A 25,150-nucleotide genomic window follows, 5' to 3' on the forward strand; every position below is an offset into this window, starting at 1 on the left:
CCACTGGGATTTTGGTTTTAGTCCTGGTAAGGGGGTGGCAGAAGTCTTTTCACACACACCCTTTGGGTAGTGCAAAAATCTTGCCATTAATGTTGATACCCATAAGAGATATTGGGCCTCATTCTTCTTGAATACTAGTGTAAAATCAGGAGTTACTCCACTGATGCCAATGAAAAGAGGTAGGTCTTTCCCACAAAAGCTCATTACCTGATAAATAAAATTGTCAGTCTTTAAGGTGCTACAAGACTGCTTGGATTTTTATAAACTTAACACAGCTACCTTTGGAATGAAATGAGTGAGATGAAATCAGTGTAACATTTCTGATAGGGAATTACATTTAAACTTAAGTTTTAGAGCTAAGAAATGAAATGCAGAGTTAAAGCTTCTTAAACATGAATTCATGTTACTGTGGCTGGCTGTTACTAAGATGGTAATTCAAATGAATAGCTTAGGTTTGTCGTATGCAATTTGTAACACTTTCATTGAAAAACTAAAAAGGATTTTTCTACATACCCATCTCTGTGCAAGTTTAAATACAGTCCTGAGAGTCTCCAGTTTTTCATTTCAGTTTCTTTAAATACCTGTTCTTAAGGGGTTTACTCTGAGTCTTTAACAATCTTGAAAACTGAAGGAAGTAATATTTACCCTGGCCTGTTCTGCTTTTATGTGAGAATTATCCCAGTTAGCAAGAAACTATCCTTCCTGCTCTGCCTTAATTTAGAATTTGCTTGGATTCTCCATACCATTAAATTAATATAGCTTTTAGGGGTGCACTTTGAGCACAACATGCCATATGATTGACTTAGTATCGGTGTTTCTAATGTGTGTTTTCCTTGTTTGTTAGAGAATTTGTTTTAATACACCACTAGCACCACAAGCATTAGAAGATGTAAAGAACGTAGTCAGAAAAAATCTAAGTGATGGAGTTGCTGAAAATGGATTGACGTTAAAAGGTAGGTATTATTCAACCAGAGATATTTAAAGTTGATATAAAAGAAGAAAAGTCTATGAATAATCTGTTAAAGAACGAAAAAGTGTTTGAAATATGATTTTGGTTTTTTGCTCCCTTGGCCACAAGAGCTGATCATAACTTGTCTGTGGCTTGGTTTCTGAGGATGATACACTGAAGAATAACGGGGGAGAAGAAATTGAGTTCATGTGGAGAATGTGTAAGGGACAAAAATGTCTGAATTAAGTGTGCTGATTAAAGAAATTCTGTCTTGGGCAAATTGTAGAGTTTCCATTTAGAGTAGGCTGTTTGATTGATTTTACTAGAGGGAGCAATAGTGTAGATAAAGCATTAGTTCTCACCATTATTTCAATGACTACTGTGTAGACCTGTTTCAGGACTGCCTCCCCACTCTGACATTCCAAGTGCAGAAAGTGGGATCCTGCAAAAAACGTAAAAATACCTTGTCTCTTCAGGCTCTGCTGAAAAAAAAAAAACAAAAAAAACCCAAGGTCACAGATTTCCTGACCCTGGGGGGCAGTCGCCACCACCACTCAAGTGAGAGAAGCTCCCTTTAACCTTGAAAGACACACTTGGGACATCTCCTTCTGGCATAAACCTCAAGCTCTTAACCCTCCCTTAGAAGAGAGCGTGGAAACAAAGAGTTATGTTCTGATAGTTGACCTTTCAGTCGAAGGCATGGATATACACACACCCTTCTCTGGGACACAGGGATCAAATCATTACCCTTAAAAAAAAAAAACACAACCAAAACAAAAGAAAAGTAATTTATTCATGAGAAAAAACAGCTCAAACATTTTGGTTGCAGGAAGAGAACTACTTCCTGGGGATTCAGCTTAGAAATTACAGAGTACGGGGGGAAAAAAAAATCAAAATACTGACCAGAGAACCTGAAAAAGTCCACACCAATTTCAAAATAACCATAACCTGATCACGTTTAACCAAAATTTCCCCTCTACTTAGATATTTATGGCTGATTTTGAGATGGCCAGGAGATTTACTGCATTGAGTCAAGCATTTTGGTCTTTCTGCTCCCAATTGCAGACCTAGACAGAGAGTCCCTCAGACTGCACTAGTTCTCAGTTTAAAAGAATTTCTTTTCCTCCCATTGTCTTATTTCACCACCCTCTGCAGAGAGTTGCATCTGTAAGGGTTAGCCCTTTCTCTGCATTCATTCGTGGCAACCTGTTTGGAAGAAGCAGTAAAAATTAAAGGCAATATATTTTCTATTTCTGTGGAAGAAATAGAAAACTGTGACAGCTGCAATTGTGACAGCAAAAGTGAAAAACCGTAGGGGAGAAACCTGATTCTAGACCCAGCCTTAATAAATCATGTGTGGATAGAACTGGAAGAATAATCTCAGTTTTTGGTAATACGTAGAAAGTACTTAAGCAATTACCCTAGATGGCATAGCAAAACTAATACATGCTTCTGTGAAATTACATACGAAGGTTGTCATTCTTTATATGTTTAATGGAGGCTGTATAAAAACTTTCTTCATGAAAGAAATTTAAAACCAACCCTATGATGAAAATGCTGGTGCTTACACTCGAGAAACAAGACAATTTTAGTAATCCAATTTTAAAAGCATTATACTTGTACAAATTGAAGGTACAGAAAATGTCATGTATTCATTCAGATTTTATGTATTCTGCACAGTGCTTTTGTATTTGTGTGGGGTTTTTTTTTGCATTCATTCAATTAAAAAATCAAAAACCCTCAGTGTAAACATTAAATGTTCGAAAACCTTCAGAGTCTTAAAAGTTATCATTTAATTTCAGGTTTTCTTTTTCTACACACGCTTTTTATTCAGCGAGGAAGACATGAAACAACTTGGACAGTTTTACGCCGCTTTGGATATGATGATGACCTAGAGCTCACACTGGAGTATTTGTTTCCTCCGTACGTTTCAGTTGTTTAATTTTCACGTTAACTCTAAGAGGAAAGGTTATTTCATACCTTGAGATTGCTAAATCGACTACTTACTAACAGTGACAGAGAGGTTGTGTTAGTCTGTACTCCAGGAAAACTAAGCAGCAGAAATGTATAACTTTAAAGACTAACAAAATGATTTATTTGGTGATGAGCTTTCTTGGGAAGTGGGTCTGTCCCACAAAAGCTCATCACCAAATAAATCGTTTTGTTAGTCTTCAAAGTGCTACATTTCTGCTGCTTTGTTTTACTTACTAACAGATCTCCCAGCATTGTCAGAAATATTTGTTTACATAAACACATTCTGGGGTATATAGTATAAAATAATCTTTGGATTTGTGTGTCACTTTGATTATGTGCGTGCATTAAGGGCCTAAGCCAACAGCGACAGAAGTCAATGCAACTTCTTTCCAATTCCTTCCTTGGGTGTTGGATTACACAAACATACTTGTATCTAGATAGAGTGGAAGGATAAAGGAATTCCACTTGTAGGGTGCGCCTACACCTGCATTCCTCTTTCAAAAAAGGTATGCAAATGAGGTAAATTGAAAATGCAAGTGAGGCATAAATTGGCATATTTGATACCTCATTTGCATGCTATAATTTTGAAAGAGCTTCTTTTGAAAGAAGAAAGCCAGTGTAGCAGCTGCTCTTTTGAAAGTAAACCCCATCTTCAAAAGAATCCTTCTTCCCGTTAAATAAAGAGAAGGATTCTTTCGAAGATGGGTTTACTTTCGAAGGAGCAGCATCTACACTGGCTCTCTTCTTTCGAAATTAGAATATGCAAATGAAGTGCCAAAGATGCAAATGTATACTTTATTTGCATTTTTGATTTACCTCTTTCCAAAGAGGAATGCAAGTGTAGACGCACCTGTAGTGTTTTAGGGGAAATGTCTAAACTTGTATTTTATAGTGTCATCTAGTTTTCACTGTGAGCTGCATATGCAGAGCAGGGGTACATAGGATTTGCAGTAGCAGATCAGACACGCTTCATTGTACTCCAGAATACTATCCCTGGCAGAAGACCATACCTCACTCTTGAGAAGAAAGCAAACATTTGGCTTTGATAATGCAAGTTGCACGATCGGAATCAGATGAGTGAAGGAAATTCCTCCCCTCAACATTACAATCGGTGTGTGATCGAACACAGAACTTAATTATCCTTTGTCCAGCTATACTGGAACAAGGACAGAACACGCTGGATGTGGCTTAATTAGGCCATTGCTTATATCTAACTGGCAGGCAGCACTAGCCTGAGAAGCGTGCAAGGCTGGTAATTCCTTCACCATTTACATGTACCTGGGGGAGAGGGAAGATGCTGTCTGCCTTCACCCATCCTAATCCGCAGCCAGCCTGCTCCTTGGACCTCAGCCCCTTCCTCAACCCCCAGCTGCCTATGAATGAGTGTTAAAGGAGACTGTTAAGGAGGGGAAAGGCTGCTTGTCATACCAGTCATAGCAGCCCCAAGTCCCCATTTCCCACCCATTTACAGAATACCCCCCTTTTAAATCCTTTACCAAACCATTTTATCATAAGGGAATTAGCTGTCATATTTGCTTGTTTTCTTTTTACTTATCCCTTCCCTGGCTTTGTCAGGGAAGCTGCTGATATTCCTGTTATATCTGAAAGTTCTTTATATTACAGATGATTTTAGAACAACTAGTAAATAGTGCTTGCTGTGTTCTCAGGGAAACAGAAGAGGAACTGGATGCAAAGCCAAAATCTTGAAATATTTCTTTTGTATTTGTCGGAAGACTGACATTAATTATTATTTGACTAGTTCTTTGGTTCTTTTTTAAATAACAGATTGAAAATTCTTTCTGACTGCACAACAGAATTGAATCACCATGCGTATTTGTTTCTCCAAAGCATTTTCGATAAGCATGATTTGGTAAGCTTTTAGTCTGACGTAAGTGGTGTTTGTTGTTCTCTAAATCTTAACTTCCATTTTTGTCTTGATCTGTACAATTGGATATTTATTAACAAGATCCACTCCTAATGTCCAGGAATTTCAATGTCCAGGAATCTCCTTTTCCTTCTATTAGGATTGGACTGAAGTTTATGAAGATACTTGATTTTATTTTTCAAACTCAAAGAAAGAATGATGCGCCAATATTAATCTTTAATGTGGAACAGGAGACTAAATCAATACTTTATATTGATCTAGCCATCTTCTTTATGTTTAAATTGTTCTGTGAGCAGGTAACATTAGTACCCCACTCCATCTAAAGTCTACATATTTTGTCAATTTATCTCCTCCTTGGGGCTATGCTTTGTTAGGCTGATTTTTTATTCTGTTGTTACTTGAGCTAAGGTTTCCTGCTGAAGCCTAGCAAATCCTAGGGTTTCCTGTAGGGCTTCTGTATTTCTTCTCCTGGTTTTCTTGGACGGAGGATTTCTTCTCCCTCTGTTCTTTGATTTGAATGACCAGCACCAGGAACAACATGGCAACAGTTGTGTGAGGGTTCTGATTCTTGACAGGTTGAGTCAACAGAACAGTTCTTTCCTATGCAGAATCAGATTCTTTTACTCTTTTAACGATTGCATTTATCAGTGATATTCCTAAATCAGGGAAAAAAATTCTTACTGTATTATGGAATTGTATTTAAAATATTTATTTTACACATACAGTCAAGAAGGTCAGAAACAGCAAATGCTTCTGTAGGAATAAAGTTTGAATAAGGCTTTAACAAAAGATCCAATATTTTGAGGGTTTGGGTTTATTATACATTTTATGTGTTCAGATTTTTAATTTAAAGGAACAGTTGTGACCCTTTCCTGTGTGCTGAGACCTGTTCTACATTAGAAACTTTATGTAGGGTGCAATTTTTCTTTTAAACCATATGTTTGTACCGGAAGAGCCATTAAAGAATTATAGCACCCAGGAAACCAACCCCCAAAAGGGACCAAAACCCCAGATAAATCCATATTAGTTCGTGTAAAAGTTTTACACAGGGAAAGTGTATGTGGTTGGCCCTCTTTATCAGTGAAAGAGAGAGATGTACATCGGTTGCTTCCTGGCAGGTATCAGTTACTTATACTTGGCTTAATAATAAACAAAAGTGCTTTTATTAAGTATAAAAAGTAGGATTTAAGTGAATGCAATTGAAAACAGACAGATCAAAGTAAGATATTAAAGGCTTGTCTGCACTGCCACGAAGTTCAACGGGGTCAATCTTCTGGACTTCGATTTCACTTCTGGTAAAGATGCACAAAATCAATCCATCTGAGGTTGGCAGTTGACCCCTGTACTTCTCTCTATCACGAGGTGTAAATGAAGATAGTCACATAAGTCGATTTCTGATAAGTCGATTCTAGCTATGCAGTTGCCATAGCTAGAATTATGTATCTGAAATCTTTTCAGGTCTAGTGTAGACCTGACCTAAGACAAAATAAACAGAACACACCAGCTAATTCCCATCCACTAAGAAGCTTGTGACATGCAAATTTTTACCCTAACAGTTGTTCTTATCTCATGCTCAGTCTTTTTCTGACCTGGGCCTAGCAGCTTTGCCTTCATCCTTTTGTTACAGATCTTTGTTCCCAGATTTCTTCATGTGCATCCTCCTAGGATGGGAGGGCAATTTCAAAAGCCAGCTTAAGACAGATTTGATTGCTTTCCATGACTTCAATAGTCTTCCCCAAGGATGGGAACCCTGGGTAAAAGGAAGAACAGCAAAATAAAGACAATGGATTTCAAGAAGCTAGATTTTAGCAAATTTAGGGAGCTGGTAGGTAGGGTCCCATGGGAATCATAAATAAGAGGAAAAACAAATGAAGACAGCTGGCAGTTTTTCAAAGGGACCTTATTAAGAGTGCAAAAAAGCATACTATTTCACTGCATAGAAAAGACAGGCAGCATGACAGGTTACTTCTTTGGCTTAATCAGGAGATCCTGAATAATCTGAAAATCAAAAAGGAGTCCTACAAAAAGTAGAAAACAGGTCAGATCAAAAAAATGAATATAAACAACACAAATTTGTAGGGGCAAAATTAGAAAGGTTCAGGCACTAAACTAGCTCAGTCTACCTAGCCTTATAAAGGGTAACAAGAAAATAGTCCACAACTATTTTAAAAGAGAGAGAGAGAGAGAGATCAAGGACAGGGGTATGCCCTTTACACAAAAAGAGGAAAAAATAACTGAAAATGTGGAAAAGGGAGAGATGCTTAATGACTTTTAGTGAAAACTGAAACCAGTAAGGTTGGTGGTGATTGGATGCCTAGCACAGTGAATGCTGGAAAAAGGAGGTAGATTCAGAATTTAAAATAGGGGGGAAAAAGCAACAAAAAGTTGAAATTACTTAGAAAAGTTAGATGTCTTCAAGTCACCAGATCCTGATGAAATGTGTTCTAGAATACTCTAGGAGCTGATTGAGGAGATGCCAGAGATATTATATATCATCTTTGAAAAGTCATGAAAGACAGGCTAGTTTCTAGAAGACAGGAAAAGGGCAAATATAGTGTTCATCTATGAAAAGGGAAATAAGGGCAACACAGGAAATTATAGACTTAACTTCTGTACCAGGAAAGAAAATGGAACAAATAATTACAAAATCCATTTGCAAACATCTGGAAGATAAGTAGCAATGACTGTGAATTTATAGGGAACAAATCACGTCAAATCGACCTGGTAGCTTTAGTTGGTAGGATAACAAGCCTCGTGAATAAGGGGGTAGGTTTGGTGTACCTTGACTGTAATAAAGCATTTGATACAATCTTGTATGACCTTCTTTTAAATGAACTAGGGAAATGCAATCTAGATGGGGCTACGTTAAAGTGTGTTCACAACTTGTTGGATAATGGTTCTCAGAGAATCGTTATGAGTGGTTCACAGTCATGCTGGAAGGGCATAACAAGTGAGGTTCTGCAGGCATCAATTTGGGGGCCAGTTTTGTTCAATATCTTCATCAACAAATTAGTTAATGGCGCAGATGTTATGCTTATAATGTTTGTAGATTATACCAAGATGGGAGGGATTATAATTATAGAATCCTATGGCTCAGAGGGACCTTAGGAGGTGATCTAGTACAGCTCCCAAGTGCTTTGGAGGGTAGGATTAAAATTCAGATTGATCTGGACAAACTGGTGAAATGATTAGAAATAAATAAGATGAAACTCAGTAAGAACAAATGCAAATTACTCCACTTAGGAACAATCAGTTTCACGCATATGAAATTGGAGGTGACTGTCTAGGAAGGAGTATTGCAGAAAAGGATCTAGGGGTCATAGTGCACCGCAGGCTAAATATGAGCCAACAGTGTGATATTCTTGCAAGACCAAACATTTTTGGATGTGTAGTAAGAAAGACACAAGAAGTAATTCATCTGCTCTGCTCTGCTCTGTGCTGATGAGGTCTCAAAGGGAATATTGTGTGTAGTTATGGGCACCACATTACAGGAAAGATGTGGAGAAATCGGAGAAGGTCCAGAGAAGAGTAACAAAAAATTATTAAAGATCTAGAAAACATGACCAATGAGAGAGATTGAAAGAGTAACATTTATTTAGTCTGGAAAAGAGAAGACTTAAGAGGAGAGGATATGAAAACAGCTTTCAAATAGGGGAAAGAGTGTTACGAGGAAGACAGAGAGAAATTATTCTCCTCAAGTTCTGGTGATAGGATAAGAAGCAATGGACTTTAAGCACTGGAATAAATTGCCTAGGGAGATTGTGGAATCTTCTTCATTGGAGATTTTTTAAGAGCAGGTTGGACAAACATCTGTCAGGGATGATCTAGATCAGTGGTGTCGAATAGGAATTCAAAGATCGCCACACTTGTTGTTGTCATCTTTCCATATTCACCATGTTATATTATTAAATAAATAAATGACCTCCCCCCCGCCCCCCGAGCCACTTGCAGCCTGAGCCGCGGGTTGACCACCCATATATTCACCACAGTGAAGTGTCCTATTCATCACCAGTGAAGGGTCCTGTGGCACCTTATAGACTAACAGAAAAGTTTTGAGCCTGAGCTTTCGTGAGCACAGACTCACTTCATCAGATGCTGGTCTTGGAAATCAAGTAGTGAACATTTTGGACACCACAGATCTAGATTGTTCTTGGTCTTACCATGGGTGCAGAGGACTGGATTTGATGGTCCCTTCCAGTTCTAATATTCTGTAATTGTGTCTTTCTAGAACCAACCATACTTTGGGCTTACAGGAAAAATAAATCATTCACAGGTCATTGGTTTGATTACTGGTCCCCTGTGTTCCTAAAGTATCACTAGTGGCCCGCATTAGCACATATAGATTTAAAACCAGATTATACTTCATATTGCTAACTTCACATACAAGAGTGATACTTGCACAAAAAAGATATGTAGATTCAGCAGCTTGTAATGTAAAATTGTTGTGACCTGTTTTGTATCACGCATCTTCAAGTTTTTCATATGCATAAGTTAATTTTTGTAAAGCATGGTGGGGCACTTAAACTGGCAAAAAATGCTTTTGTTTATGTAGCTTAATTTTGTTCAGGAGCAAGAATAAATTATCTGAGCAGATGCATTGGTATGCCAGTATAAACTGCTGGATTATTTATCCTTTCTAGTATATACAAGTCCTTTAAAATTTGATTACCCACCTGTTGAAAGTAAATACTTAATGTGTTTTTTATGGAGCATATGTTGCATTGGCCACTCAAATCCCATGCAAGAAACACTTAAGTACACTTTTAAGAGACTCTTATTTGTATCTGATATATAACTGTGCATATCTCCAGGATAGAGATTGTGCTTTGTCCCCTGAAGAACTCAAAGATTTATTCAAAGTCTTCCCGTATATGCCTTGGGGACTTGATGTCAACAATACTGTTTGTACAAATGAAAGAGGATGGATAACATACCAGGGGTTTCTTTCTCAGTGGACGTAAGTATGGTCATTTGTGTTGCTGTTGCTTGGAGACTTATATTAGAAGCTTATGTTAGGATTTCATGTGGTGTAATAATGTATTTTGTTGCGCATTTATCTGCATGGTTCTAAACGTCCTAGGCAAATCTTTTGTTTAAATAACTAATAGTAAATCTAGTGTGATAACTGAAAAACATCGATCTAGAGTTTGAACTTTTTTGGTGAAAGTTGTTTGATCTGCTTCATTGAATACTTTAAAATATCTATGCTAATTAAGATGTCACAGTTTTACACTGTGAATTAATTTTAAGGTTTAATGTAGATCTAATTAACTGTATAGCATGGAGTGCTGCTGTTTAAAAGATTATAGCAAAAGTGGTGCCAAAAGTCTAAGGAGCTACTTAATAGATGAGTTCCTGAGACCACTGTAAGTGCATTCAGAGAACTGCTAATAATTCTCAGTGTCAGACACACAGCCCTTTTTTTAAAGGGAATGAGGAAAAAATATTGCTTTAGAGACTGTAGAAGTAAATTACTTGCTCAGTAAAACATTCTTTTCCATTTGTGGAACCATGCTTTATTTGGACCCATAAGATCTCCCTACACTATATTAATGCCGTTTCAGTTTTGTCTTAATAGGGTTTAGTCTGCATTATAATGTTGCACATGTTTGACATAGGTACCTGTGTTCCCAAGGGAGGCAAACTGACTCAACGTGAATGGAGGCAGAATTACCTTGTTTTCTGGAGAGAACAGTTCCTCAATAAGTTGGATGGCATTCTCTAGTAGGACTTTTGGCAAAGTTCACTTTACTCATTTTGGCTGAATCCTTTTTTGTTTGTCAATTTGGAAACTTGCAATACAATTTCCAAAACTTCAATGTCTAACATGTTTATGTATCTGACTTGTAGAGAAATTCATTTAAAAATCTGTCACTGATTTTGTTCATGTTAAATCTAGTTTGTTTTATTTGGTGCTCTGTTAGCTCAGTAGCAGACTGGTATCTCTGACCAGAGCCAGGTGTTGTATGGAAAACATGCGCAAGCTTCTCCATACTGGCCAGCCAATGTAAATCAAACCTGATTATACCAGTCTTGATCCTTCCATCCTTATAGCCCGCCTTTGCCAATGTGCCTCCAGCCTTCTGGATCCTGTCACTTGCTTATTCAGTCTTGGGCCTCTTTTATCCGAACATTACCAGTCATATTAAATTATGTGGTGTGGTTTTTATATCAGCCTCCATACTTGAATGGAGTAATCTGAAATTACTAAATTTATTCCTACATGATGTACTTAAGATTCAAATTGCCCAAATTACAGAACAGCCTATAGTTCTCAGCGGCAGGGCAAACAGTGGCTCAGAAATGGGGGTAGGGTATCTACGGACCACGGCTTGCCTGGATCGGGTCCACAAGGCTTGGGACTTCCCTCCCATGTACAAGAACAAGCCAAAATTTGAAAATGTTCATGAAGTAATATGATCATTAACAGTCATTAATTGCCCTGCTCTCAATAGTTAGTCTATATTTTTTTTTCTACATACCTCCTGTGAACATTAAAGATTTACTCTCTTGGGAACATAAATGGGGAGAAAGGACGTGTATTTTGTGGTGGTCATTTTGTAGGATGTCAGCATGAGTGATTAGATCTTAGCAAGGACTTCCTACATAGTTTCATGGGTTCATTATATTAATAAAGCTAGGGCCGTTTAACTTTCAGACACTTGTGTTCTCATTGCCATATGGCACCAGAAGAGCACTTAGCTTCTTCCAAATGTGAGTACTTGTATCCTGCAAATACTTTTAATAGAAATCTGGAACAGTGGATATTGGCAATTAGGAATGATTATTTTGGGACTTTTTTTCCTTAGATTAACTACATACTTAGATGTACAGCGCTGCCTGGAGTACTTGGGCTACTTAGGCTATTCAATACTGACAGAACAAGAGTCTCAAGCATCAGCAATTACAGGTAATTGTCTGAAATGTTAACTAAGTTTGGGAATTTACTTAAGAAGATCAGTTTCACCCACCCAATTGCCAAGCGCTAAATTGATTTACAATGAAATGTCCTGTGTGTGTTTTTTCCTCCTTTGTGCTTAGAATGCAAACATATTTTGAAAAGGAGTATCTTGGAGAGTATTCCAGTTTGTTAATGAAAGTAAAAGTATACATGTAAAAGGTGATGGCTTAAAAGATACCACCATATGAAAAGATTGTCTTCATTCCTCTTGTTAGTTTGCATTTTATTCATCTGAACTTTTTTAAAAGTATGTGCCATTGCAGTGTTTAAAGATTTTAATTGCAGACATTTCAACTATTTAAGTAATTAAACTATTCCTACTATAGAAATTTTAATATAGATGTGTTAGGATGTTAGGAATTATTAAAAAAGGGATAGATAATAAGACAAAAGATATCATACTTCCCCTATATAAAACTATGGTACGCCCACATCTTGAGTACTGTGTGCAGATGTGGTCTCCTCACCTCAAAAAAGATATATTGGCATTAGAAAAGGTTCAGAAAAGGGCGACTAAGATGATTAGGGGTTTGGAAGGGCCCCATATGGGGAGAGGCTAGAGAAACTGGGACTTTTCAGTCTGGAAAAAGGCGATTGAGGGGCGATATGATAGAGGTGTATAAAATCCTGAATGGTGTGGAGAAAGTGAATATAGAAAAATTATTTACCTTTTCCCATAATACAAGAACTAGGGGACACCAAATGAAATTGATGGGTAGTAGGTTCAAAACTAATAAAAGGAAATTTTTCTTCACACAGCGCACAGTCAACCTGTGGAACTCCTTGCCGGAGGAGGCTGTAAAGGCCAGGACTCTATTAGGGTTTAAAAAAGAGCTTGATAAATTTTTGCAGGTTAGGTCCATAAATGGCTATTAGCCAGGGGTAAAGTATGGTGCCCTAGCCTTCAGTACAAGGGCAGGAGATGGATGGCAGGAGATAAATCACTTGATCATTGTCTTCTGTTCTCCTTCTCTGGGGCACCTGGCATTGGCCACTGTCGGCAGACGGGATACTGGGCTGGATGGACCTTTGGTCTGACCCAGTATGGCCATTCTTATGTTCTTCTGTTTTTTTAAAGTAACAAGAGATAAAAAGATAGACCTCCAGAAAAAGCAGACTCAAAGGAATGTGTTCAGATGCAATGTTGTTGGGATGAAAGGCTGTGGGAAAAGTGGTGTTCTCCAGGCACTTCTTGGAAGAAACCTAAGGGTAAGAAATGTTTTCCTTTTAATGAGGGTTGTTATATTGAATAATATTGAGACTTAAGTTTAGACAACACAGTTCCGTTAGTAGCATGTAGCTGCTATAGACCTTTACTTGTTAGGCTAAAATTTGGGAGACCCATCATGGATTACAAAATTTTACAAATTTTCAAGTAAGTGAACAGATATGACAATCGAGAGTACTGCAAAAATGTACTTTGTTCATTTCCTGTTACATTAATAGTTTTATTACACTCTTTGATACTTCATCACTGTGACAAAAATGTTCTACCACTACGTGTTTATTAGCGCTCTGAAGTCTTCATAGTATAAGACTTCACCATAGTGTTCTGATATTAAGCAGGTGCAATTATGTAGGGACCTGAAAAAATATTTAAATACACTTTTTATGGGGAGGATGTTGCTGTTGATTATTTTCTAAACCAGGGTGGGCAATAATTTTTGAGGCGGAGCGACACTCCAAAAATTAGGTGAGTGGTCAGGGGCCACACTTCTCTATGATATTAATGGAGGAGATTCATGGGGTCTGGGATGGAGGTTGGGGGCAGAAAGGAATTTGGGATAGGTGATTGGGGTGCTGGAGGAGGTCTGGGAGTGAGTTGGGACAGGGACAGGGGTGCAGAGGGTTTTGGTTGTGAATTGGGGCAGAGAGTTGATGTGCAGGACAGAACGGGGTGTTAGGTGCAGAATCTGCTCGGGAGGCGCTTACCCAGGCAGCTCCCAGCCAGTGGGACTCTTAGCGGGCTCCCTGCCTGTCACACCCTCACATACCACTCAAAGTGATGAACTGCTGGAGACAGCCTGTACGTCTCTGTGCCGCACGCTATGGGTGGGGGGTGCCGCCGTGAGTTGCCAATGCCCACAAGCATGGCCCAGGCAGCTCGCATTGATCAGTTTCTGGCGTATGGGACCTGTGCAGATTAGGTTGGGGGCAGCCCATGGTGTCCCTCCACCCCCTTAAGGGGCATGCCCCATGCAGAGGCATATGTGCTGGCCCCAGCAGCTGGCCACCTCAAGTGGCCTATGGGGCACAGCAGGTAGAGAGCATCCCCACAGGTTCCACTGAGCCATGGGACGTTGGCAGGCAGGATGTGGCCTGCAGATGGTGTTTTGCCCACCCCGATTAACCTTTACATTCTGTATGTTTTCAGAGACAGAGGCAAATTCGTGCAGAGCACAAATCTTACTATGCGATGAATACAGTCTACGTGTATGGACAAGAAAAATATTTGCTGGTAAGACTGTCATGATTGTGCTATAAAAGGATAAATTTTAAAATAAGTTGTATTGTTTGGCTGCTTGCAAGACTAAGCTTGTATAGCCCTGTAAATTATTGATTGTGAAATATTTCATTTTTGGCAGCTTCACTTAAAATATACCAACAACGCTTTACAATAATAATTGCACTTACTCAGTTGGACTCTCTTTTTTTTTTTTTTTTTTAAATAAGGTTTCTGTTCTGTTGTTACATCATAATTATCACAACACCTAATTCTGAAACCATATTCAACTTCTCAAATCTAATGCACGTGTCAAATAAAAATCTTCCTATTCTGCTGACGTTTTAATGTAAAAGTTCAGTCATATTCTGTTAGTTTGCAGACTAACAGATTGCAACAATTTTTAATTACCATTTAGTGTCAGTTACCTAATCTCTCCTATCGTTGTAAGTATTATTAATATGGGAGAGGCTACCTTCAGACTAATTCTTACAATTGAAGGGTCAATACAAGGGAGGAAGAGGCAATGCTTATTAGCTCCATAAGAGGTATGCTCTGATTTTTAGGAAAATGAGATTTGATCCTCATAGCCCGATAACCAATAATATTTATTTTCTCTACTTCTATACATTCTCTGTAGTTGATGCAGTGTTACGAGACTTTGCAGGACAGAGGCTGTAGAAAATGTACCTGCACATTTCTAAGATATATACTTGTCTTTTCTTTGGGCCTGTTTGCATATTCAGAGAGATTCTAGCATAAGACATAATAGAAGGGGAGAGGATATATACGTATTAGATGGATAATGGTTAAATTAGCTCTTGAAACACCGTCATGGGTACATTGCTGACAAATTAATGCTTGGAATGAATTAATCGTCAGTCAGTGAAGACTGGAAATACACTTTAACCTTTGTTTTAATGTAGTTCATTTATCTTAATTAAAATGCTCCCTTTGTTTTACAAGTTCTTCTAGTGAAGAACTCAGTGATTTTGGCTCTGGGGAATGAGAACCAGATTGAATGGGCATATAAGGCATTATGTGGTGTAAGCAAGTATTTCTTTATGCTGAGAGTGTTTTTGTTGCCTGTAGATGTGGTGATACCAAGTCATGTGCTAGCTTTATGTTTGCTGTATTTTGATCTTGAATAAACCTAATAGGAAATTAAAATAAAAAAATCAACACAGAATAGAAAGTTATACAATTAATTTAACAATGTCAAAGGTTTTTCCTCTTTTTTCAGCTCCATGATGTTAGTGAGTCTGAGTTTTTAACTGATGCTGAGACCATATGTGATGCTGTTTGCTTGGTGTATGATGTCAGTAATCCTAAATCCTTCGAGTACTGTGCTAGGATTTTTAAGGTTTGGATTTTTTATATGTATCTTATTACAGTGGTTAACCAAGGGGGGAGGGGAAGGTTTGCATTCAATTATCAGCATTGCTAACTGTCTTAGGTGGGTGCCAGAAGAGCATACGCCTCCTGCCTGATTGCTGGTTAAATGCAGCTGATGCATTTGAAAATGCAGTAGGTGGTTTGGGTGGGCTTTTGTATTTATCTCCCTGTGCAGAGTACTCTGCTTCTAGAGTTGCATTTGGCGAAGCCTTTTAATGCTTGATGTGGCCACAAGAAACAATTATAATAGGCTCTTCTAAGTTTTTTGAACACATGAAATCCTACTTGTCTCAATATTTTTTTCTTTAAATTTGCAGCAACATTTTGTGGACAGCAGAATACCTTGCTTAGTAGTAGCAGCAAAGTCAGACCTGCATGAAGTTAAACAAGAATATGCCATTTCCCCTCCTGATTTCTGTAAAAAACACAAAATGCCTCCACCACAAGCCTTTACTTGTAACACTGTTGATACACCGAGTAAGGATATCTTTGTTAAACTGACAACCATGGCCATGTATCCGTAAGTAGTCAAACCTCATAGTTTACATACTGCATGGATCATGACAACACTGCATGCCATTCTTAGCTGAGGATGGAACTCTGCCTCGTTTAAGTTGTTTAGCAACAGAAAGAGATGTTGGTGATATCAGCGATTTAGAATGTTCCATTCACCCAGTTGACACAGAGTTCTGTTCTCTCCATGTGTGCATACATAACTCATTGCTCTTAATCATTGTCAGCAGGGAGCTGTGAGCATATGCAGAAAGAGACTAGACTTCTATATGTCACAACTACTACCGTAGAGAGTTTAATATAATGCATAATACTAAAAAAGTCTTAACTGTAACCGGTGAGTGCCATTAACATATAATATTTTATATGCATATACATATCTGAGTTTCAAAGATACCAAGAACCCACAGTTCCCACTGACTTAAAACTGAATTGTGGGTGCTCAACACTTTGAAGTCCATGTTTAGATATAGAAACCTGGATGTGAAATGGTGACTTTTGGTGGTGTTATGATGTTACATTCCTGTTTTATTATATCCAGTAGATGCATGAGTCCAAAAGCAATAACGTAAGTTGTACCTTTCTAGGATATTAATTAAGATGTGAAGTCACTGAGACTACAGTACCATGAAAATAGGATTCTGACATCTGGTACTTTTTCTGTTTTTCTTATATTCCACATGGTAATCAATATTTGATGGACTGACGCAACATTGTCCAGTTTTTATAACACTTAGCAATGAGATCCAAATCCATGTTTTAATAGAATAGTAACATCATAGTACATTTGTAGCAATTAATTTAGGTATATATAGAACTGTGTCTTAAATATTTTCCTGATTAAACAGTCACAGTATGCCCTACTTGTTATTTAGAGTGACAAAAGTAGCCATTAAGATGAATGACCCAGTATTTTTGATGATAGTCATGTCAGTTATAAAATTGACTTTCCTGACAAATGTTGAAATTCAAATCCATAGACAATTAGTGTTAATTGTACTACATAATGTACAATAATTCCCTAGAAATGCACTGAGGTCTCATTGGTTAATGAGGCCTGTGTAGGACATGAAATTAACGATATTTGTGTCTTTGCTTCATAAATCTATCAGCTGTTACATATTTTATATTACTCAGACTCCAGATCTAATATACTTGATTACATTTTTTCTCACTAGACATCTCACTCTGTTGCTAAGCATACTTTACATCCTTCTTTATTTGATAGGTGGCGCTGTATGTCCAGTGGTAAACTAGATATATGTCATAAAAATAACAGATGGATTCTAGTATGACAGCTGGCATTGGCTTTAAAATTAGAGTAATCATACCATCTTCACCCACCAATCAAAATTTTAATAGGAATCTTGAATTAGATCGATAAAGATTGTTTTGTTTTTTAGTTTGGTTTATTTGGTAGTGCTGAAATATTAGGGCACTTAAAACTGTGTGACATTCAATCTTTGTTTGTCTTATAATATCCCTTATTCTTCTCTAGTTTTCAAGCATGTGTATATTGGTTTGGGGGGCAGTGTGTAAAAATTGGGTATCTGTGTCGCTTTATAAAGTAAAATGTGTTCTGTTGTTGTGTGATAGAAAATGTGGCTTCCTCAATTTTCCTTTCCCTTGATTGAGAAGAGGGCGTTGTCTATTGCTGTGCAGACACATTCCATTGTTCCTGAAGACAAACGTAACAAATATTTTTCATGTTTGTTTTCCAGTTTTTATCTATGTAAGAAGAGATGTTTGTCAGTGTCTCATCTAGACATAAAACATCTAACCCTGGAATTCTGCACAGCTTTAGTATAACTTTGCCTTGCCTGCCAACCTTTCTTTCAAATGTTTCTAATTTATTCCTAACTCTCTTGGTTTTGGCACAGCTCTAGTGTGTGCCAGTTTAATGAGCAAGATCTCAACTCGTGTCCTTCTGTGTGTTTTCGCAGCCATGCCCGATTACGCTGTATGTGCGCCTGCAACAGGTGTACATTTTGCATCTGTCAGAACTTCCTCAACTCAGACTTGCTGCAATCTGTAAAGAACAAACTCTTCACTGCAGTTCTTAACAGGTCCTTAACTTTATTTACTAGGTACCAGGCGTGCTTTTAAAATACATTTTTTAAAAAAAAGCAATTGGTAACCTTATCTGATGCAGATTTTCATTCCATATCCACCAGACAGATGCTTCTCTTAATATTGCGGTAAAATAGAGGTCATAAAACTTGACCTACCTTAAAATTATAGTTGATCAAGGAGGACTTAATCTGATGGTATTGAAGCATTGTCAGCTTAATGCTCAACTTAGCCATTTAGTTGATAGGTCTAATTCTTCTTTTTTGCACTCTTTGTTAGGTAAATAGTCCTGAGTGAAAAATTGTTAATTTTTAAAAATCTGTTCAGTACTTGAATAATAGCTAAAATATCTCTGTAGTTTGAATTAGGTCTGCATACCTTAGACCTGAATTTTAGAAATTCATTTTATTTAAGGTACTGTTGCAGGCAAAAGTGAGGTTTATGTAGAGTAGTGTAATTATGTTTATAATACAATTCACTGCACCTAGTGTTGTGGGAGATAATACAAAACACATTTGACTGATCTTTAGTTTGTACAGATTAGTGGATATGATGTGAATAAATCTGCAGCTTTAACAGCCAGCTCCTTTTGAACAAAACACAGCCTGCTTATACACTTTAAGAATATTAGCCACATTACAAAACTTTTAACCTCCCAAACATTCAAATATTTGGGTGGGAAAAATTGATAAATGAACATGAAAATGTTTTTCCTTAACATTTTCATAAGTGAAAACAGTGATGCGTCTTCTCACTTGTCCTGCAGGCTGTGTTTGTTAAACCCTGTTGTTGACACACACACAAATTACTAACAGCTGATATTCTGGCATCTTGGCCCAGCAAATGAATGGGAGTTCAAACCGAACAATAATTCTGTAGTGCAATGGCTCCATGTTCCATATCTTTCCTGGAGCGACAGATTGTTGTGATATGCATTTTGAAAGGTCAGGATTAGAATGCATTCTTGTATCTCCTGAAAGTCTTGTGTTGCATGTTTTGTGTGATATCTCTTGCTAGTGTCAGATCATTACAGGGCTGTCATACAGCTAGGCATCTTCTTTATATGCAGGCTGTACGTATGCAAAGGGTTTTTGATGGTATTTCTGGTGTGTGGGGTGGGGGGGTATGGAGCAAATTTTAGTGATATGGACCTTCTGGAATTCAAAGCACAACTGTAACAGTATAATCTGAATTTATAGAGGAGAAACATTTTAGCTCAGAAAACTCAAGATTGTCTTAGAAATGACAAGGAAGCATTTGACATTGCACTTTTATTAACATAAATTGCCTCCCAAACAAATCCCTGTGAAACTTGTCCATGCTTGTTTATTCAATCCCAACCACGCAGCCAGTTTAACACATGTGAAAATCCCAGAAAACAGCAACTCTGCAGACTCTTCAATAGGAAGGCTGTTGACCATCTTTCAAAATGGTCATGGGTAATTGTCATTGCTTCTTAGCTGCATGGTGCTTCTCCCTCTTGATGCTTTTCCATTTGAGAAGTCTCCATCATCTTCCTCACTCCACCAAGATAATAGAGAGAACTCTGGCTGATGCACTCTTCACTGTTGGCTAGCCTTGCAGTGCTGTCACCTCTAGCCCTTGACACTGTACAGTAGTGAGTCACAAAGCAGCAGAATACGCCACCTTCTCTGTGACGGGTTCGTCATTTAGAAGGCGAGCAATTCATGGGAGAGCTTCTGTCCTAAATAGGTTGGAACAAATGTGTTTGCTTGCTGTGATCTGTTGTATAGATCATTTTCTTAAAGTGAATTTTTGTTGTTGTGGGTGTCCAGCCCACCTGTAGGTTCTTCTGACCAGCTCCCCTGCTCTCTAGCACTTCCTTTTCCTCCCCTAGCATTTTCTTACCAAGCCTCTAGGGATCATGGGATATGTAGTTTGACGCAGTCTGTTGCCACACTTCAGTAGAGTGAACTGAGTAGTGTACATGTAAATAAATCTATTTTAAAGAAAAAGAGAGCTAAGATGTTTGTTCATTCCCATTAATATTGTTTCATAACATGAAAGCAGAAATTAACCTTTCATTACAAACAAATAAGAGCCACTTGAAGTGTTTTCCTGGTTTAACAGAATAGATTGATTTAAAGAACATACTTACAGGGGAAACAGGGTTTTTATAAAAAATAGATAATGTGGGTACATTATCTGATATCAGTTTAACATCGTTAAAACTCAATAGCCTCAATAGAAAATGCATTTTAATTATAAAGTTTTTAATATGCAGTTGTTATGCTTCGTGTGGTTTTCTCTGCTTGCTTCTACAGCTGCTTATCCCTACATCAGAAAATCAGGCAAAACCATAACAGGTTGAATTTCTCAGTCCGTAATCTCACGTGATTTTACTTAGCCAGATGACCACTTACCAGGGACGTGGCCAAGTTTCCTGTGGTCCCATAAAATTAGTTTACAGACAGCAATTCTGTCTCTCAGTGTTCTGTGCTATTATTTAGCCGTGACTTATCCCTAAATATCTTCTAAGAGCCCACTAAGCAGCTGAAGTATTGATAATGCTGCTGGACAATATTGACCTCCCTTCTTTTTTGGCACCGGTCAAGTCCTGAGGGTGCTGGACTAGAAAGGTTCAACCTGTACTTAACTAATAAGCAAGAAGGCTTGTCTGAATGGAGAAACTACTGTCATGAAATTAGCACCCATATTAACCCTTTAGATAGTAGAGGCTTTCATGATTAATATAAATGGAAATCTATTTAGAATTAACCCCTAATTGCTGCTGTTAGTGTTTATATATAATCTCGATAACAGACATACTACTTTGTCCTAATTTTAATATTCCAAGCCCAGCAATCTGGTAGCAGTGATAGTGTGCAAATGAAAAGTCCAATTTCCACTTACATTCAGCTTCATATGTGTCTGACCATCTTCACGGATTCTTTTGGGATTTCCTAGTTTAACAGAAAAACAAATTGAGGGAAATGTGGAAGTTTCTCTGTTTGCTGTATCTGTTATGGAGGATTGTTGGTTTGAACTACCCAGGATCTTGTTCATAGATTCCACTAGGAAGACATTCTAAGCACTGTAAATTGCACGTGTGAGATAAAGCATTTGTTCGTATGTTGTATTTTTATATTTTTAATTTGTTCTTTCCTTTAGGTGTTCATTTTCATTTGTCTGGCTGGCATTCACTCTCCTTTTACTACATTATTCCACCTCCTTTTAAAAACATTTTTTCTGTGTAATTCTAACCCTTTTTTAACCATCAACTTAGATTTTTGGTTTTGGCTATTGCATCTCTTTTGAATGCTCAATAAGGTTTATTTCTTTCTGCTTTGGTGGTTTTAAATTATTCGTCTTGTTTCTCTTATACAATAGCTGCATTTTAATCTGGCAGTTGAATTTATGGTTAAAAACAAAATATTTCTCTTGATTCTTAAGAGTGAGAATGATGATGGTTCTATCAGGGAGATTTTTTCAGTTACGTTGACTTCTTAGATTCTGAAATTTGGAATAGTGGAACTAAGATGGGGGTTTAACAATTTTTTTTAATTGCACATATTTGTACAGTTTTGGGATTTGTTCTTACAATTTCAGTTGCCTGTAAATCTCCTTCTGTGAAACCAATCAGGAAAAACATTATTTACTGGCTGTGACAGAGAAAGGAGTATTTCTCTGAATTGAGTATAGGATAGTGCACTTACATTTTTAGGCAATATGTTCATACAGCCTTCCAAAATAGTCATAAAAATCTGTTCAATTATACAGACAAAGAAAAAATGTATTCACCGATTATTTTGATTAAAATTAATCCTGTTACTCATTACTGGCTCTAGCTAAGCAAAATTTTGCAAAACTATGCTAATTACACTGTTTTACAAATGGAGTATCTTTAACTGGCTTTTTACATTGCCCCAGGCATTGTGTGTGTGCTAAGATGCACTTGTTGCTTTTCATATTTAGATGCCTAATGGGGGAAAAATTCTAATATCCAGAATGTGTGTACAACATAGAAAATTGTGTCTAAGTATAATATTTAAATTAAAGCTGCAGCAACTTGCATGTATGCTATGTTGCTTAGCAACTGGTGGTTGAAACTTTTTGTCAAAGTAAACTGCTGTTGCTTGTTGTTTGACTTTTTATTTATCATTTAGTGTGTGTCCATATAGCTGACCCATTTTTGTCATGACAAGGTGGTGTTGACCTCATTTAGTACTCTTGTTATAGTCTTTGCCAGTTAGAATGTGGATAAGTTTTGGAGTATTTTTTTAAAAGATCATTTTCCCAAATTTGGCATTCTTCTGCTACTAATGTTAATTAAAAAGCTTGTCTGTATTGGCTCAGCTCATTAATATGCATGCTCAGTTAATATCTTGCTCACTTTGTGAAACTTACTTCTGAAGAAGTGGGTCTGTCCCATGAAAGTTCATCACCTAATAAATTATTTTATTAGTCTTTTAAAGTGTTACAGGACTCCTGGTTTATTTTCTTGTGAGTTGTTAGTCTTTTATAAGAAACACTGTTCTAGATTGCGACATATTTTGTCACCAGAATAGCAGGTGATAAAACAGCTACTTGCCTCACTGTTTAAGGGCAATTTAAATCAAAGTTGTCTGGTTTTTCTTTCCAAATTTTTGTTAACAATGGTTCTGTTTCTAAATATAGAGTGGAACAAATGTGGTTAAGACAGAATTGTTATTCTGAAACCTTAATATAAGACAGGATATTAAATAGCATGATCTCATAAAAATCAGTTTCTAGTCCTAATTAGGGATAATTTTTATCTTCTTGTTTAAGATAGGGATCAAATTCTTCCCTCATTTGAAGTTAGAGTAAGTATCTGTTGGCTAACAGACACTGATATAGTAGCTTCTGATGTACTATTCATATTTTAGATATTTCTAAACACACGTGCATACACCATTTTACAATTGTGCAATTTTATTTTAATATATTTGGCTTGCCTACTCATTTGAGTTTAGCAGGAACTCCTAAAATGTGAAAGCTTTCTTTGATACTAATATGGAAGTTGTAGACTTGGGGACAAATTTAATGTAGTATAACCACATTCAATTGGGTGTATGCCTAACTGCCTTTGGGTCCCTTGGAAGAATGTCTACCATCAAGAACAGGGCATCATCCAGTGCCCAATGACATCAATAGAATGACTCCCATTGATTTCAATGGGCATGGGATTGTGCCTTTAGAGTTTAGTCAGGTTAATTTATGTAGAGGAGAAGCTGCTTTACCCTTAGCATGATATTAAATGGAGCGGGGAAAAAAGCCATGCTGTGAGTGAGTCATAAATTCTCTAATGCCGCTACCTAGGGATAGGATTTTGGCATGGTCATGAGAGTGCAGGCTGAATCTCTCTAATTCAGAATTCTTTTGTCCAGCAACATCTGTAATCCAGCATAATTTTAGTTAGCCCAACAACCACTTATCATGGATGTGGCCAAGTTTCCCCTGGTCCCATGAAGTTTGTTTACAGCCATCAGTCCTGGCTCTCTGTGTTCTGTACTGTTGTTTAGCTCTAATTTACCCCTAAATGTCTTCTAAGAGCCCTGTAAGCAGTGTAAGTATTGATAATGTGCTAGACAACATTGACCTCTTGTGGTCCAGTAAATTCGCTCACTCAGTACTGGTCAGTTCCCGCGAGTGCTGGACGAGAGAGGTTCAACCTGTACATTAATTGCCTCTAAAGGTACATGTTAACTTTTAACCATGCTCAATAACTCTTATTTAATGTTTGTTAAATGTTTGCCTGTGCAGAAATATTATAAAAGACCAGGTTATAGATTGGAAACAATATTTTAAATGCTAGATTGAGTTTCAGTGGGCAAGCTGAGATGCACCTATATTAAACAAGTGTAGATTAAATTATATAAAATATTCACCCTTCAAAGTTGTTTAAATACACATTATTCTGTATTTTAAGGAGTTTTTAATTGGGATTTTAGTGTGCATAGTCACTGCACAAAAACTTAAAGTTACGTTTCCTTAGAGTAGACTTGACACAACAATAGTAAAAGAGCTAGTACTCCTATATTAACATAGCCTGTTTTACTGAAGTACTGCAGTTGGAGCGTGTCTTCATTACAGACAAGGGTTCTTAACTTAGATTAGTTAATTTTGATTAGAATAGCAGTGAAGAACAGCAGCTTAGCTAATAAGAAAAGTGAGCAATTTAAATTCAATCCCAGGATCCCTTATAGGTTTAACTCAAGCCACTAACCTGAGTTAAAAGATGAGGGCTTGTGTCTTTTGTTGCTATTTTAGCTTGAGTTAGCCAACTTGAGTTAAGGACATACCTATTTGTGTGTGTGCAACTGTGTAGTAAAGACATACGTATGGTGTTTAGTGTGAGGTAAACTGCACTATCCTGGGGTAAAATAAAAGTCAAGAAGCACGGGTTTTCAGCTTTTTACAGCAGTTTTCTTCCTCTTGTTGGTTAATGCTACAACCTGCTAGGTCTTTAAGCATTTAGTTACCAAGATGGTCCTTGAACACATTCCGTTTTTTTTATATGTTAAGTTTTTAACAACTTCACAAAAACAAGGGAGTTAGGGGAAAGCCATTAGTACAGATTGAACCTCTCTGATCTGGAACTCCATAACCCAGAGTGATTTTAATTAACCGGATGGCCACTTATCATGGGTGTGGCCAAGTTTCCTGTGGTCCCATAAAGTTTGTTTACAGCCACCAGTCCTGGCTCTCAGTGTTCTGTGCTGTTATTTAGCTCTGATTTATCCCTAAATATTTTCTATGAGCACAGTAGTAGTGTACGTGTTGGTAATTTGCTAGAAAATATTGACCTCCCAGAGTTCTGCAAATTCTCTTGTTTGGCACCAGTCAGGTCCTAATGGTGCAGATGAGAAAGGTTCAACCTCTAGCTGAATGTAACTTGTGTGACATGTATCTGTGGCATACATTGTCACTTCCTGTTTTGAGATATGGTATGAACTGCAAACTGTGCATGTGTGTAAA

At 37.4% G+C, this 25,150-nt stretch overlaps 1 protein-coding gene across 5 annotated transcripts in view; it reads left to right on the forward strand.

Moving 5' to 3' along the window:
- RHOT1 (ras homolog family member T1) overlaps positions 1-25,150 on the forward strand; it is a 63,624-nt gene that overhangs the window by 35,166 nt on the left and 3,308 nt on the right. For 2 of the 5 annotated variants that reach the window (XM_075014230.1, XM_075014233.1), the window contains exons 10-19: positions 845-953; positions 2,752-2,872; positions 4,709-4,793; positions 9,620-9,765; positions 11,618-11,718; positions 12,848-12,978; positions 14,144-14,227; positions 15,456-15,575; positions 15,925-16,127; positions 18,064-18,186. In XM_075014230.1, coding sequence (XP_074870331.1) covers positions 845-953; positions 2,752-2,872; positions 4,709-4,793; positions 9,620-9,765; positions 11,618-11,718; positions 12,848-12,978; positions 14,144-14,227; positions 15,456-15,575; positions 15,925-16,127; positions 18,064-18,186 — 1,223 coding nt within the window. Of the gene's footprint in view, positions 1-844; positions 954-2,751; positions 2,873-4,708; positions 4,794-9,619; positions 9,766-11,617; positions 11,719-12,847; positions 12,979-14,143; positions 14,228-15,455; positions 15,576-15,924; positions 16,128-18,063; positions 18,208-21,322; position 25,150 lie in introns of those variants that run through there. The other 3 variants (XM_075014234.1, XM_075014231.1, XM_075014235.1) reach the window with 3 other exon arrangements.

This window comes from Carettochelys insculpta, chromosome 20 (genome assembly GCF_033958435.1).
Source record: "Carettochelys insculpta isolate YL-2023 chromosome 20, ASM3395843v1, whole genome shotgun sequence".
Taxonomy (NCBI): Eukaryota; Metazoa; Chordata; order Testudines; family Carettochelyidae; genus Carettochelys; species Carettochelys insculpta.